Below are 14681 nucleotides of genomic sequence, written 5' to 3'. Positions count from 1 at the left end.
TTTCATTGGACACTTTAAATTGAGCCCCTTCTGTCCCCCTTTTTACCTGTTCATTCCTAACTTTAAACCAGAATCTTTGCATCCGCTCTCAAAGATATAGATGTCATATGGCCAAACTCCTTTATTTTTGCCTACTTTGACCGTCCACTGACTCTTTACTTTTCATAGTAGTTCACTGAAGTAGAGACTATATCCAATTGTAACTTTGTAAATATTTAAATGTAAATAATTCCAAACAAGGTTATATTTAGGTCATTAGAATCAGAATTTTCTTGGGTGAAAGGCCGCAAAAAAGGAAATAAATTTTATTTTGAATTTGAACATTTTTAGAAAACAAGAATGTTGTATAATATATATATATATATATATATATATATAAAAGCGAAAATGTATGTGTGTATGTATGTACGTTTTTCCTCGATGTCCACAAAAGGCTTCTTTCAAAGAAGCGCTTGCTCGCTTCACAACTTAAAACTTTTTATATCATCTATAAATTGTAATATCTCAGAGTTACCCACGAAGCTCGCCTGTCTATTTAATTTTATTGACTTTCAAACGTTAATTATTCGACATTTCCTGCATCGGCACGCGTTACATTCGGTTTTCGGTATAAAAAAAAAACGAAACTCGACTCTAATCACAGGCCGAAAGCCAGTTGTCGTTTGTTCAATGTCGACTTCGTCATATCAGACTGTAGCTTTCATTTCGCTCCTCCTAATAAACAGGGAGCGGATTTTTAAAAACAAACAAACCGATTTATTCAAAACTGTCCCGCACAAAATGCTAACTGCTGAATACCTATCGCCATCACGTCAATCAAAAACGCGCACCTGTTTTTTTTTGTTTTTTTTAAAACACTTTACTATTTTCCAACTGCGCGTCGTGAAGGCTTCGTTTTTTTTTATTTCATGGGCACCTGTTTTTTTTTCACATACCCCGAAAAACACCCGGGCAACGCCGGGTACCCCTTGCTAGTATATATATATATATATATAAAAAGCCAAAATGTGTGTGACCATTTCGTGTATGTCTTCAAAAGGCTTTTCTCGCACACGCTCCCGGGGTCGTTACTATCGTTTAAAACTGTGTATATAGGTCCTAGATAATAATATGTAGGATTTGGGAGCGCATGTAGCTTATAGATTTATTTACATCGATTTTTACAAAATTATTGCTATTTTGGCTTCTCGCGTGTTGATTGGGCTTTTTAGTATAAATAAACTGAAACTAAGCTCAAACGGACGTTCTCGGCATTGCGCTGCCGGGAAAAACGTCCAGCTTGACTTCTATTTGACCTTCTTAATTAGGTCAAATGGAAGCAGCAGAGTTAACTTTTATTGCGCACGCCTGTTTTTATAGTTAAATAAATAAATTCAAACCTGCTTAAAGTTGTCAACAAAAACGGTCCTCTTGTGACAATAACCGATTCTACGCATGCGTCAGATGACGTCGTGACCTGATTTACTTTAAATAGTTGAAAAACCGAACAAATTGCGTGAACGTCGCCTTAGCTCAGTTGGTTAAGGCATTGGTTCATTATCTAAACGTTTTTAGTTCGAATTGTGGTGTGAGATGGTTTTTTTTTTTTTTTTTTTTTATATCGAAACAGGCTTATTTAAGCCATTTTTCACGTGTTCGTTTTTCTGTTTTCATCGTTCGTTTGCCTTACGTTAGTTTTTGTTTCTTTTTCCCCGCTTAGTGTTAACGTTTTTTTTTTTTTTTTTTTTTTTTTTTTTTTTTTTACTTCGCTTATAACAAACCTACGTCGTAACGCTCGACGACTTCCGCCTGCACACCTGTCAATTTGGTTCTTAAATAAATTCAAACATCTTTCACTAACTCATTCTGGCTGGCCGATTTTATTTTCAAACTTCGCCTCAGGGCTGCGGGTTCGATCCCCACCCCCACCCCCTGGGTTCTTTTTTATTTAACACCACACACCTCCAAACACCCGGGCATCACCGGGTACCCCCCTCCCCCCGCCAGTTTTATTTAATAAAACGTTTTATTTATATTTTTAATTTTATTTTTTATTTTATTTATTTTTTTTTGAGACTTATCCCCTAATCGTAGGTGGAAAAAACCCCCCAGTATTTTTCCCCCTATTTTAAATTCTTTTTCCCTCTCTTTTGTTGAAATGAGAAGGAAAAAAAATTAGTTTGATTAAAGTAGATGCAACTGAAAGTTACAAAATTTTTTTATTTCATAAATCATACAGTATTACTCTTTTATTTATTTATTTTTTTTTAAACTTTACAAAATTTTTTAAAAAGATGGTAGTAACTCTAAGTTTTATTTCCTTGATAATTTAAAAAATTGTGATATTTAGTTGAGGGCTTGGAGCCAAAGATCCTTATTCAGTCTTGGGGAAACATTCTAAACTTTTTCAAGAGTCTGTTTTGATTTTAAATAGGTTCAGTTTGCTGTTTCTAAACAAATGGAAAAGTTCTGGCTAATCTAATTTTCTAATGGATTTATATTTTTGTACTAACAACTTTGACTTTATCGTTATCAATAAAAATTCACACAAATTTCCCCCCCCCCCTCAATCAGAATAATCTAAACGGATACTTGAAATGTGAATGGTAGATTGACAATGAACTTGCGAACTCGTTAAAGTCAGTTTTAGATATGTGTGATAAACTTTGCAAATTATAACCCAATCACTGCACAAGATGTTTTATACAAATTACTTTACAAAGATTCTCTTCCTAGTAAAAATTAACTTCGAAAAATTAAATTTCAGATAAAGATTTTTATTTAGACTATTACATTTAAAATTATTTAAGCAATCTATGTAGAAAGTATTTACTGTGCTACCCTTATGAAGGTATATTGCTAGTTAGATGATTTTAGAGAAAGATAATTCCAAATAGAGTTGTTTACATTTTTTTAAGTATTGGTTGTGTATAAACTAGAAACCTTGTTTGATAATTTCCATACACTGATATGCTAAAATGATTTATTTTTGTTAATTTTACAGTGAGACTGAAGTTTTGATAAACATCAAAATAGAATTGGAATATTTGGGGTTTTACTAAATATGTACGACTAAATTGCCACTGCTGCTGATTTTAAAGCAACTTCAACAGCCAATCGACTGGCTCCATCAGCGTAAAATATTGTAAAACAATCTTGTAATCTATATCTATATATATAAAAGCGAATATGTGTATGTGTTTATGTCTCGCAAAAACTTTCGACACGGGCCATGGATTTTCGCCAGATAGGTTTCATTTTAAAGCTCCAACCTTCGCCTGACAAATATCGAAAAATTGGCCAAAAACATTAATTCTTTTACTCTAAAATCATCAGTTTTGTACAGGGAGGGGTGCCGAAAAAATCGTTCCTTCATTTTCTCTCATCTTGCTACGACAACAATGACGTCATGTTTGACCTAACAAAATGTTCACATTAGTTTCAGCCACCTGCAAGTGTTTTTAAAGGTTTCAAGTGTATGTCTCGTTGGCGTAGGGGTAACATGTCAGGCATTTTTTTTTTCCGCCTTAGCCTCGATGCTTTGGGTTCGAGCCTGTCTTTCTACCTAAACTTTTTTTCCTCTTTTACACTTTTTTTTTTTTTTTTTTCCCCCTTGCGTTTGTTCGCTACTTTGTTTTGGTTTTTCCAATTTTTTTTTTTAACATCGTGTGTGTGTGTGTGTGTGTTTGTTTTTTTTTTTTTTAAATTTTAAAACAGGGTCACCTCTCCTACATACACACCTCCAAACACCCCGGGCAACGCCGGGTACCTCCACTAGTATATATGCAAAAATGAAAACGTGTGTGCATTTTTCTGTATGTCCACAAGGCTTTTTTCCCCACTGCTTCTCCGCTTTATCGCTAATTCTTATAACTTTTTGTATGCTACAGAGATAATATCTCGCACTTATGAAACGTGGTTGTAAAAATGTTTTATTTCGCCCGCTTTTATACAATGACGAGAAAATTTGCGCTGTGAATTCATTTGCTGCTGCTATGACCTAAAAAAACGACGTTCGTTTTTAAACGCTCATTTTCGACTGATCAAAAGTACCTGGCTTTCTGGCCTCGCAGTATGTCATCAGGCTATTAACCTTGAGGCTTCGGGTTCGAGCCTACCTCCCTCCCAAAACATTTTAATTTAAGCTTTCTTTTTTGATCTACACACACACCTCCGGGTACTCCCCCCCACCCCTCGACTTTTTTAAAAATCTCTCCCCACCCCCAATTTACAAACACCCGTGCAACGCTGGGTACCCCAGCTAGTCCATTATATAAAAGCAAAAATGTGTATGCATTTTTTGTGTTTCGGGGGGGGGGGGCGCTCGGTCAGGGCACTCCTTAAAATTTTTATATACTGCTTAAATCATATCTGAGTTAAGAACGGGGGGGGGGGTCGTGTCTATCTTTAATTTGCCCAACTTTTACACGCTATTTTCGAGATTGTTTTCATTTTATTTTTTTTTTATTTTATTTTTTTGCTCAACACACACCTCCAAACACCTTGGCAACGCCGGACACCAGGCTAGTAAACAAAACAAATTTACTCGGAAGTTTTGAGACGTTATATTTTATTTATTTATTTTATTTATTTATTTATTTATTTATTTATTTTTTTTGGCAAATATATTTTTAAGTCTATACCTAAGAGTTTTACTAAAAACTCTCGATTATTAAATATTCCCTCTTACTAAGTCCGTCAGCTTAAAAAAAATATTCAAATAAACAATAAAACGACTTGGTATCAGTCATGATTATTTTTGGCAAATTTTGAAAGATTGAGACTTTTTTCTACCCAGTGGGCCACTTATTTTTAAATCTTTGTAAAAGAAATAAGTTTATTTCTTTTCTTATTGAAATAAAAACAAAACGAATTTAGTCAGTGTTTTTTAAATTAAATTTTACTTTTTTAAAATTTTTATTTTGTGACATTAGAACTACTTTTTAAAAAGTAGAATTAGTACATAAAGACTGAAGTGATGTTTCCCATCCCATGTGCCACTTTTGGGGAACTAGTTTTCCTCACATTTAAAGCCTTAGTGTCTAAATGCTCTCGTGGGGAGGCAAGTAAATAACTATTTAAAAATTATTTTCAGTTTTTTTTTTTTTTTTTTTTTTGCCTAGTTCATTTTATAAAACAACTTTTTTTTTTTCTCTCAAAAAGAAAAAAGGTGAATGTGTGCTACTTCTCCAACCAGCAAAGGGTATTTATTCCGAAAGTCGTGGGGAGATTGAAAAAAAAAAAAAAAAAATGCCTTTCGGAATTACCACCCCCAACCCCGGCTTTCGGAATTACCACCTCCAACCCCGGCTTTCGGAATTACCACCCCCAACCCCGGCTTTCGGAATTACCACCCCCAACCCCGGCTTTCGGAATTACCACCCCCAACCCCGGCTTTCGGAATTACCACCCCCAACCCCGGCTTTCGGAATTACCACCCCCAACCCCGGCTTTCGGAATTACCACCCCCAACCCCGGCTTTCGGAATTACCACCCCCAACCCCGGCTTTCGGAATTACCACCCCCAACCCCGGCTTTCGGAATTACCACCCCCAACCCCGGCTTTCGGAATTACCACCCCCAACCCCGGCTTTCGGAATTATCTCCTTCCCCCCCCCCCCAGCTTTCGGAATTATCTCCTTCCCCCCCCCCCAGCTTTCGGAATTATCTCCTTCCCCCCCCCCCCAGCTTTCGGAATTACCACCCCCTGGCAAAACAGTTATATTTCTATTTTGTTTACTTTCTAGCTTAAGAGAGAATATTTAAAAAAATAAAATTAAGACAACTAATGTAAAAAAAAAACTTTATTTTTTTAATTTTAAATTTATTTTTTTATTTTTTTTATTTATTTATTTATTTTTTTTTTTTTTACAAAGATTTTTAACGGAAAAAAATCCGAAATGAAAGTAACAAAGAATTGAAAAAATATTTAAAAAAAAAAGTTTGAATCCTTTTTATGTGAATCTAAAAATATTTGCCAAAAATAACCTCTATTGAAATTTGTAAGTAAAATCATTTTTACAATGCTTTGTGCTGGCAAAACTCAGTATCAAGTCCGTGTAAAAGTTGCTTTAATAGCAAAACAGCAGCAAGAACAAATAATCGTATATAATTAGTTGTACAAGTTTAGTAAACCCCCTTATGTACAATCAAAACCCGGCACGACTAAATTATCCCATTCGGCTACTGCTGATTCAAGCAACTTTACACGTTTTTTCTATGACAAACAGCAAGAGCAGTCTGTTGTACAATGATCAAGAATAATTTGGTTGTACATATTTAGTAAAACCGGAATATTTGAGTTTCTATTAGGTTATTGCGAAAAAATTTTTTTTTTTTTTATCAGATATGTCAAAAATATTATTTACATACCAAGTTAATATTTTGGAAAATTTTCTGCAAAAGTGTCTAGGTTTATTATCCACTGAAATTGTAATTGGTTTAGTTGTAATTACTACAAAACGCCTTAGGGCTACATATTGAATCTTTGTAGTGGATTGATAACTATTTGTTTGCCAGTTAATATAAATTAAAAAATTTCTTAGTAAATAAAAGAATATGTAAAAAAAAAAAAAATCATTCTTTATTATAAATGTCATGTTATTTGCACAATACTGGGTAGACCTTTCTAGAGATTAACCTTATGTTTGTCCATTTAATGATGGTCATTAGCATAGGAACATGAATATTTAATGGCATGGATCTTGATTTTGGACTGATGTGAGTGGTCACAGCTGACATGCAGAAAAATTTCTTTGAGTTTTGTATCTAAGTCAATATTTGACTTTGGCTTAAGACTTATTACCAAACTTTTGCTTCAGTAACTTTGGTCCATGGACAAGTGCCTTTTAAGAACACTTAAAATTTATAGTTGAAATGAATTCGGTTGAAAAGAAAAAAAAAAAGGCATATTATTAAAACTTATAATTTTCTGACGGTTTAACTGAAATTATTAGTTTCTACATAAGACCCACTCGTGATCACAATCAATACTAATATATTCCATTTGAATTTCAGTTGACAATTCATAAACTAGTTATGGGTAATGAAAGTAATTGATATTTAACTAAAATACTAAAAAAAAAATAAAGGCAGCTAGCTTTTAAGATCTTAAAAAAAATAAATATTAACATTCATTTATTAATGAATATTGAATTTTATTAAGCTTTTTCTATCCATAAAGATAAGTGTCCTATTTTGCTATTTTATATACATGTTTATACACTATGCAAATTAACGGAAAAGGTAATTTTTTTTTTTTTGTTGTAAATTCTCACTAATTAAAAACTATTAGTTGGATCCACATACAATGTGAAGGAGAAGGACAAACAAAAATTAAGAGATGTGTCACTTGTGTTAATTGCACATTATGGCTGATTAGACGTGTTAAAATAGAATCTTTTTCTTTTTTTTATCACAGTCCTTAAAACTAAGGAATATTTTAACATGTATTTTGTGTGTGTGTGTGTGTGTGTGTGTGTGCGTGCAATAATTGTTTATTTGTTCAGAAACTGCTCTTCTGATTTTAGAGATATACCCCTCCCCCACCTCATAACCAACATATTATCCAAGTATCTTGGGTAATGTAATTTAAGTATATTTTTGATCAAAAGCAGTACAATGTGGGGATGGGTCTCTGTTCATTCTTGACCTCCATAAAAAAAAAGTGATAACATTTAATAACTGAAAATTAAATTACAGTCTGAAATGTTAATCAAGACTTGGAACATGGGTGCACATTGCTCACGTCTGAGAACTGATGTTGAACGTGTCTAGTATAAATCCCAGAAGACGTTAAAGACTAACTTTACCGAAATTTACTTCAATTAAAATTTTATTTCCTTTTCAAAATATAAAACATGATCTAAACATTAAGGAAAAAAGGTTATTTGAAAAGAAAAGCATATTATTTGGGTCACTGCACCATGAAATGGTCTGTCAAAAGCTGTGGTGAACCTACAGACCAGCAATTGAAAGCAGCAATAGATGCATCATGGCTGCTGGTCTTTGAAAAATTACTCCCCTTACAGAGGATGTGCAAGAGAATGCAATTATGTCATGAAATGTCAACACTTAAATGTATCTTTCTCATCCCAGTGCCAAATTGTCTTCACGGAATCTGTCGCTTTTATCTCGTTAGAAGAAAGACTGCATTCTGTTTTTACGCTTTTAAACAGTTTGCTAGAGATAGTGACGATGTCTATCATATCCAGGTTTAATTATCTTGGACAAACATTCAGATGGTATATATGCATATATATCTAACTAGCAATTCAGCCCGGCCTTGCTCGGGCCCTATGTACTGTTCATAACTTGCCCTACGTGTGAATACACTTTATGTAAGATTTCAAATGTTTAGACCAAAATTGTCTGAGTAATTTTGTTGAGACAGGAGATAAATTTTTTATAAATTGGACACCAATTTTGAGCTCTTAACATTAATTATTTTGGTCTCAAATCAAAATATAAAGTCTTACCCATGTCCATGTTACCACATCTAAAATTTCAAGTCTTTAGACCCAAAATTGGTGGAGAAATTACGGAAAATTGGCAAAGGTCAACTCTTTCAACTTTTGACAGCCAAATTTTCGCCCCAAAACTGATTCAAATGCTTGCTGCCTGTCTGAATACTCGTTATGTGTAAATTTTAAATGATTAGACCCAAAATTCGGTGAGTAGTTTGCTAGACATCGCAAAGGTCAAATCTTTTGAACGTTGACCTCTTGGAAGCTGAAATTTTCAATCCAAACTGATTAAAAAGCTTGTCCTATCTCTAAATACCCTTTATGTAAAATTTCAAATATTTAGACCAGAAATTGTAATTTGGTAGAGACCGCAGAGGTCAAATTTTTAACTTTGACCCCCTTAACATTCATTGTTTTAGGTTCAAATCAAGTGTAGTTAGATCCATTTCCAAGGAACCTATATCTAAAATTTCAATTGTTTATACCCAAAATTGGCGGAGAAGTTTGGTAGAGTTCTCAAAGGTCAAATCATTGAACTTTTACTCCCTTAACAGCCAAATTTCTGGACGAAAACAGATTACAAAGATTTTCCCAAATCTCAGTACCGTGTATATCAAATTTAGTCTGTAGACTGAAAATTGACAGTTATTGCGTAGGGAAATATATATATAATATATATATATATATATATATATATATATATATATACACACACACACACACGGTTTGTTGAACTTAATTAAAAAAAAAAAAAAAAAATTCTTTTTAAATAAAATTGATTTAAAGTTATTGGTGTTTCAAAAAAAAATCTACAAACTTTTCTTAGTACTTAATAGGAATAGGATATTGTTTAAAGGAAATAACTAGTCTTAAATATCCTTCTCCCTAGCTTGAATAACATTTATATTTGATGGCATTTAAAGTGATTCTATCTTATTTCTACTAAAATAAACTTTTTTCTTCAAATGTTTCCTTATGGAATTGTAATTGAAATAAAAGCTAAATAAAATGGATGCATTAACTGAAAAATATGGTGGTAAATTATTCCCATAATCTTTAGTTGGAAGTTAAATTTTTAGAAAAATCTTAAATGACTTTTTTTTTTTTTTTTTTTTTTTTTTAATCTGCAGATGAGCTAAATAAAGCCTGTGTGAGGGGGGGGGTCCCGGTTTGTAGAGGGATTCGGGTTATCCGATATCGGGGGGATGCCAATTGGTGGAACCAATTATTGTGAAGGCTGTGTCTTTGATTACTAGAAAGGTCGAAGGTGACATGTGGTCGTCGTTTGTATTTCGGACAGTGTAATAAAAACATGCATCACGAGTAAATTTAAGAACATTGACTGAAGCATGCTAAAGCAGGTTTACATATATAGAGAATATTTACTTACACAGAACAATGCAGAATGTATTTGTGTACACACTTGTATACACGTGTATCTATACGAGAGTTCTTGTGTATGTATCTAGCATGCATGTATTAAAATGTTTGTGAGTTCATTGCATACATATGTATGGAGTTGGAATGTTCTTTGTATGTAAGAGTTAACACGTATTCTTTCATACCTTGAGAAAGGTATATGCTCTGCTGAGGCGTGTCTAAGGTTTGTGTCCAATCACGTTTGAGGTTTGAAAAGAGGGAGATAGAGAAAGGCGGAAGTAGACGATGGCACCTGGACAAAATGAGGATTACCAGGACAGGTAACTGGTGCGTTGTTTAAAGGTGTATGCTTGTGTGTGACGATTGAGTAAACCCATGTTAGATTTTAAAGGCGTGTGCCCATACACTACCCACCAGTTAGGCAGAGGCTAAGGAGTAAAAAGGTTATGACAGGAAAAATACCACGAAGAGTTCAAAGCTGTATAATTGTGCGGAATGGTCACAGGACGATGTGAATTTTGAGTGCGAGAAGTTGCGGTCACAAGTGAGTGCATAGTGGGTTAAGTTTGATTTGAAGTTAGTTTGTGAACATGCATGTACGTTCGGAGTGCGAGGAATATTTCCATCTGTAGAAAGCGTGTTGTTCAGGCGATCATGTAACCAGTGAGCCGGTTGAATTATGAACGCCTAGTGATGAGTTCGTAGTCTGCGTTTTGCAGTTAACTCATTAGCTGGTGTAAATTCTGTCGTGAGATCCAGTAGTTTATAGTGCTTGGTGAACATTGTTAGTTGCTTGTCAGGAATTAATATACCGTAAGGTGTTGCTGGAAAGGGGTTAATATGCCGTAAAATGTTGAGCTTGACTTTTTTTCTAAATATATGAAGAAAGCAAAAAACTTAATGTGTTATGAAACAATCGGAGTCCCGTGTGTTTTTATTATCATAAAACAAAACTTCATGGTTTACAATTTTCAGACATTTTTTTTCCTGATTTTAGTTATGTTAGATCTGTTTTACCCTGTAGCTTTCTGTCGAACTCTAGAACCATCATGGAATTTTTAACATTAGAACCCTGCTAGTACAAATACCATTGTTTTCCGTGCCTTATTGCATTCTTTTAATTAAATTCTGTGGCTGCTGCTACACAGGATTAAATTGAACTAGAAAAAAAATACTCTACTACTATAGAAGGCGTCTGAAAAGATTTAAAAAAATCATTCTTGCAACATGAGGTTGTTATTCAAAAGTTATTCAACACTTTTAACTCTCCCTGACAAAAGGTCCTGGATATGACCTTAAACTATATCCAGTGGTGAGGCCCCAGCTTGCGGGCTTTAGGGAGTGTGGAGCCATCCTTTAATTGCCATTGCTCCCAGGTCCATTCTGACCCGGAGTGGTAATACCTGTTAGGGTCCCAACTATGGGTTAAATAGAAATTGACTTGAAAACAACAAATATATTCTATTAAAAATCTTTTCAAAATCTTTGGATTCGGCGTTAAATAACCTGAAAAGGGTTTATGTCGTAAAACAACCAACCAACCATGACAAAAACTGTCTTGGTGGACCCCAACAGAATGAATAAATCTTTCTAAATATTAGATGTTATTCATTCGGGACAACGACAATGAAGAAAATACTTTGTCAGTATTTGTTTTATTGTTTAGACCTTTAGCTGGACATATAAACATACACATTAACTTGGTTGCAATAATTTACATATGAATTATTAGATAGATGGAGAGGGGGGTGTTAAAAAAGACAGTTTTAAAACAAAATTCTTGTAGACATTTTAGCTCTTTTATTTTATCATGATTCTGTCCAACGAAATGAGTAGCGTAGTTATTATCAATCTGTTAACTCCAAACTAAACTGAATTAAATCATTCATTATTCCCTTCCCTGCTTGTTCATTGTAAAAAGTTGAACATTAGAAGGAAATAGTTTTTTTTTTTTTAAATTTTTTTTTTCTAATTGAAACATTCTTATTAAATTTTGCTTGATTTACATTAAAAGAAAAGTTTTAAAAAAAATTGTTTTAAAATTGAATGTGCTCACTCTTTGCAATCTCAAATTACCCCCCCCCCCCCCCCCGTAATTTTTATCCCGCACTTGTATACTTTTGATAATGTGTTCATTGTTTTTAATTTTAATATAGATCCTGTTTTTTTTTTTTTTTTTAAATGGTCTTTAATAATACTGATTAGTTTTTTGTTTCTTGTTTCAGTCTACATGAATAATATTTGTAGACGGAACTGCCAGTTGATTCAACATGAAGATTGACCGGACCAAGTTGAAAAAATCATCAACTGATGTGGTAAGAAATACTTGTATTAATTTTATTCATTTAAAATACGGCATAATTACGTTGACACACCATTTCTTGTTAGATCACCAAAGTTAAGCAACATTGAGCCTGATTAGTACCAGATGGGTGAGCATTTGGGAATACCAAGTGCTGTATGTAGGAGGCTGTCAAAACCTCTACAAGAACTGCAATAAACTAACATTATTTCTCCTGATATACGTTTGACTGGGGACTTTGAATTTGGTGTTCCCTAGAAACTTCAAGTGTGAATGCTGCTGTTTTCTGTTCTTCATTTGTTAAGAATGAATTTGCCATTTCTTTAAGATGTGTTAAATTATCTGCAACAAAATAATTTATGCCTCGCTAACCTATGGATTTTAACGGCGCATTTTTGTTTCCTTTGAAAATATATTTTTACTTAAAATATTCACTGCGTCTTAAAGACAAAATGATTTTTTGGGTTCCCTCCAAATTCAGGTGATTAATTGGCAAGCCCATTAACAAACTCAGTTACTGGCATGTCACTCAACCCTAGTATTAACAGCAAGTTTTAAACATTAAAAGATCTTGACTAGAGTTTGTAAGCTAGTTATTGTCAATCAGATAATACAATCTGTTGCACAAATTTGGTTTCGACTGAATTAATAAATATGAAATATTTTTTACAAGATGCCTTCAGTAAACGACAAAAAACAAAACTCTAAACCTATATACGGATAAAATGCTGGATTTTATTTGGTATCTTGATTATTGTAAATCCTTACAATTCGACACAGCAGCATTAAATTATGACGTGTCTTATCTTTTTCTTAATTAGATGTTGTCTTAACCGATGTATACTGACAAAATACCCCCCCCCTCCCTAAATCACACACACACACACACACATGCCAAAAAATAAATTCCAACAAAACGGTGGTAGAAGAGTTTTCAGCTAAAGGACTCCAAGGTAGATAGATCTGTTATGAGAATAGGGTTTTTTTTAAGTAGAAAAAAAAAAAATTGAGTGTGACATTGGACTGTTCTATACTTAAAATATGAAAACCTTTATAGGGTCATGGTGCAACAAAATGTAGAATTTTGGTAATTTAAAACAATACTAAATTATGGGAACCGGATTTATTCAGTCTACTTAACTTAAGAGGTGGAGTCCTGGCAAACCCAGATCGTATATCCCATTTTCAAGCAGAAAACCCATACTCTGCTTCCTTTCTTACAAAACTTGCCACTTTTATCCATCTTTAGTCAAACTAGAGAATGCAATTTTTTTTTCATATCTGATCCTTAGCTGAGGCTTCAAGGGTAAATTTGATCCGGAGGAGGAAGACAAAATTCCTTCTGTTATGTTATCCATACCACGCTTATATCATCTATGGCCAGGATCACAAAAACACACCATCTGTGTTGCTTTGGATCAGTTAGTTTACAACTTATGTAATTGGCCGTTTCTTCATTAGCATTATGGTTTTGACATAATTGGGCATGTCTGTTATACTCACTTTGTATATTATGCTATTATGGGTTAGTGCATTCTGAACAAGTTGCCAGAACTGACTTGTTGAGATACTTTGAACTTGATGTCAACCTCTAACAGAATCTTTTTGCTTCATTCAAATGCATCTGAAGTTGAACCTGCTACAAAATCCATATATAGCATCTTAATTGAGAAATGGCCATTGGATGCACGAAGTTCTTCCTGAGTATTATTTGGTAAAGAGCTGTGCTTTTCTCTTTTGTCTCTGCTGATTCTCAACTTAGCGCAAACTTTACATTCCTATACAGAATTCTGTGGTAGTTTGGCTTTGAAATGCCAAAATCTTAGCATGTCTGGAACTTATCAAGTTAAGCATTCCTACCCCCATCCCCTCCCTTCAAATTCTGAATGCGGACCATTAGCCAGCCTTTCTTCTTCTGCAGAAGTAAGAAAAAACTTTTTCATAGACAGTAGAAAGAACAATTTGTAAAGGATTAAAGTATTTGTGACCCAGGATTGTCAAAACTGGACTGCAATAGTTTGAGATGCAGTTCATGGAAGTTGGCTCCATCCAACCAGGATGATAGCTGCTACAAGTATAAGTAAAAGCTTGTAAGAAAAATGTAGGAACTTTAACTCTATCCTAGAACCGAACTTTAACTCTATCCTAGAACCGAACTTTAACTCTATCCTAGAACCGAACTTGCCGCCCCATTTGTTAACCTGTGAAATAGTAACTCCAAAATAGGAACATGGAATAAGTAGCAACAATGGACAATTTTGTTGAAACAATCTATACATCACAAACAATTCTGTTTTCTGTTTACCTGCAGCATTGTTTTGTACACAAAGATCCATTTGTAGAAGTTTGCAGAAGTCCGATTAAAATTTGGTAGCCTCTAGAACGACTGCCAAGGAGTGATTGCCAACTCTATCAAAGTTGAGTTTACTTGCGTTCCTTTACGATTGTGAGTTTTACATATCTTTTCACAACAAATATCTGTTCATGCTATCAGATTTGCAAGTCTGCAGCTGCTTTGACAGGATTCTGGATTGAATTTTTAACTGTGGACCTGT

The 14681-nt window shown here is 33.9% G+C and overlaps 1 protein-coding gene across 6 annotated transcripts in view; it reads left to right on the top strand.

Moving 5' to 3' along the window:
- The window catches only part of LOC145240003 (E3 ubiquitin-protein ligase HUWE1-like), a 232954-nt gene that overhangs the window by 35282 nt on the left and 182991 nt on the right, over positions 1-14681 (top strand). For all 6 annotated transcript variants that reach the window (XM_080103595.1, XM_080103593.1, XM_080103591.1 and 3 more), the window contains exon 2: positions 12050-12139. In XM_080103595.1, coding sequence (XP_079959721.1) covers positions 12095-12139 — 45 coding nt within the window. In that variant the 5' untranslated portion in view covers positions 12050-12094. The remainder of the gene's footprint in view (positions 1-12049; positions 12140-14681) is intronic.

This window comes from Euprymna scolopes, chromosome 19, assembly GCF_053919585.1.
Source record: "Euprymna scolopes isolate OS-2025 chromosome 19, ASM5391958v1, whole genome shotgun sequence".
NCBI lineage: Eukaryota > Metazoa > Mollusca > Cephalopoda > Sepiida > Sepiolidae > Euprymna > Euprymna scolopes.
This window is presented reverse-complemented; position numbering and strand designations above follow the sequence as displayed.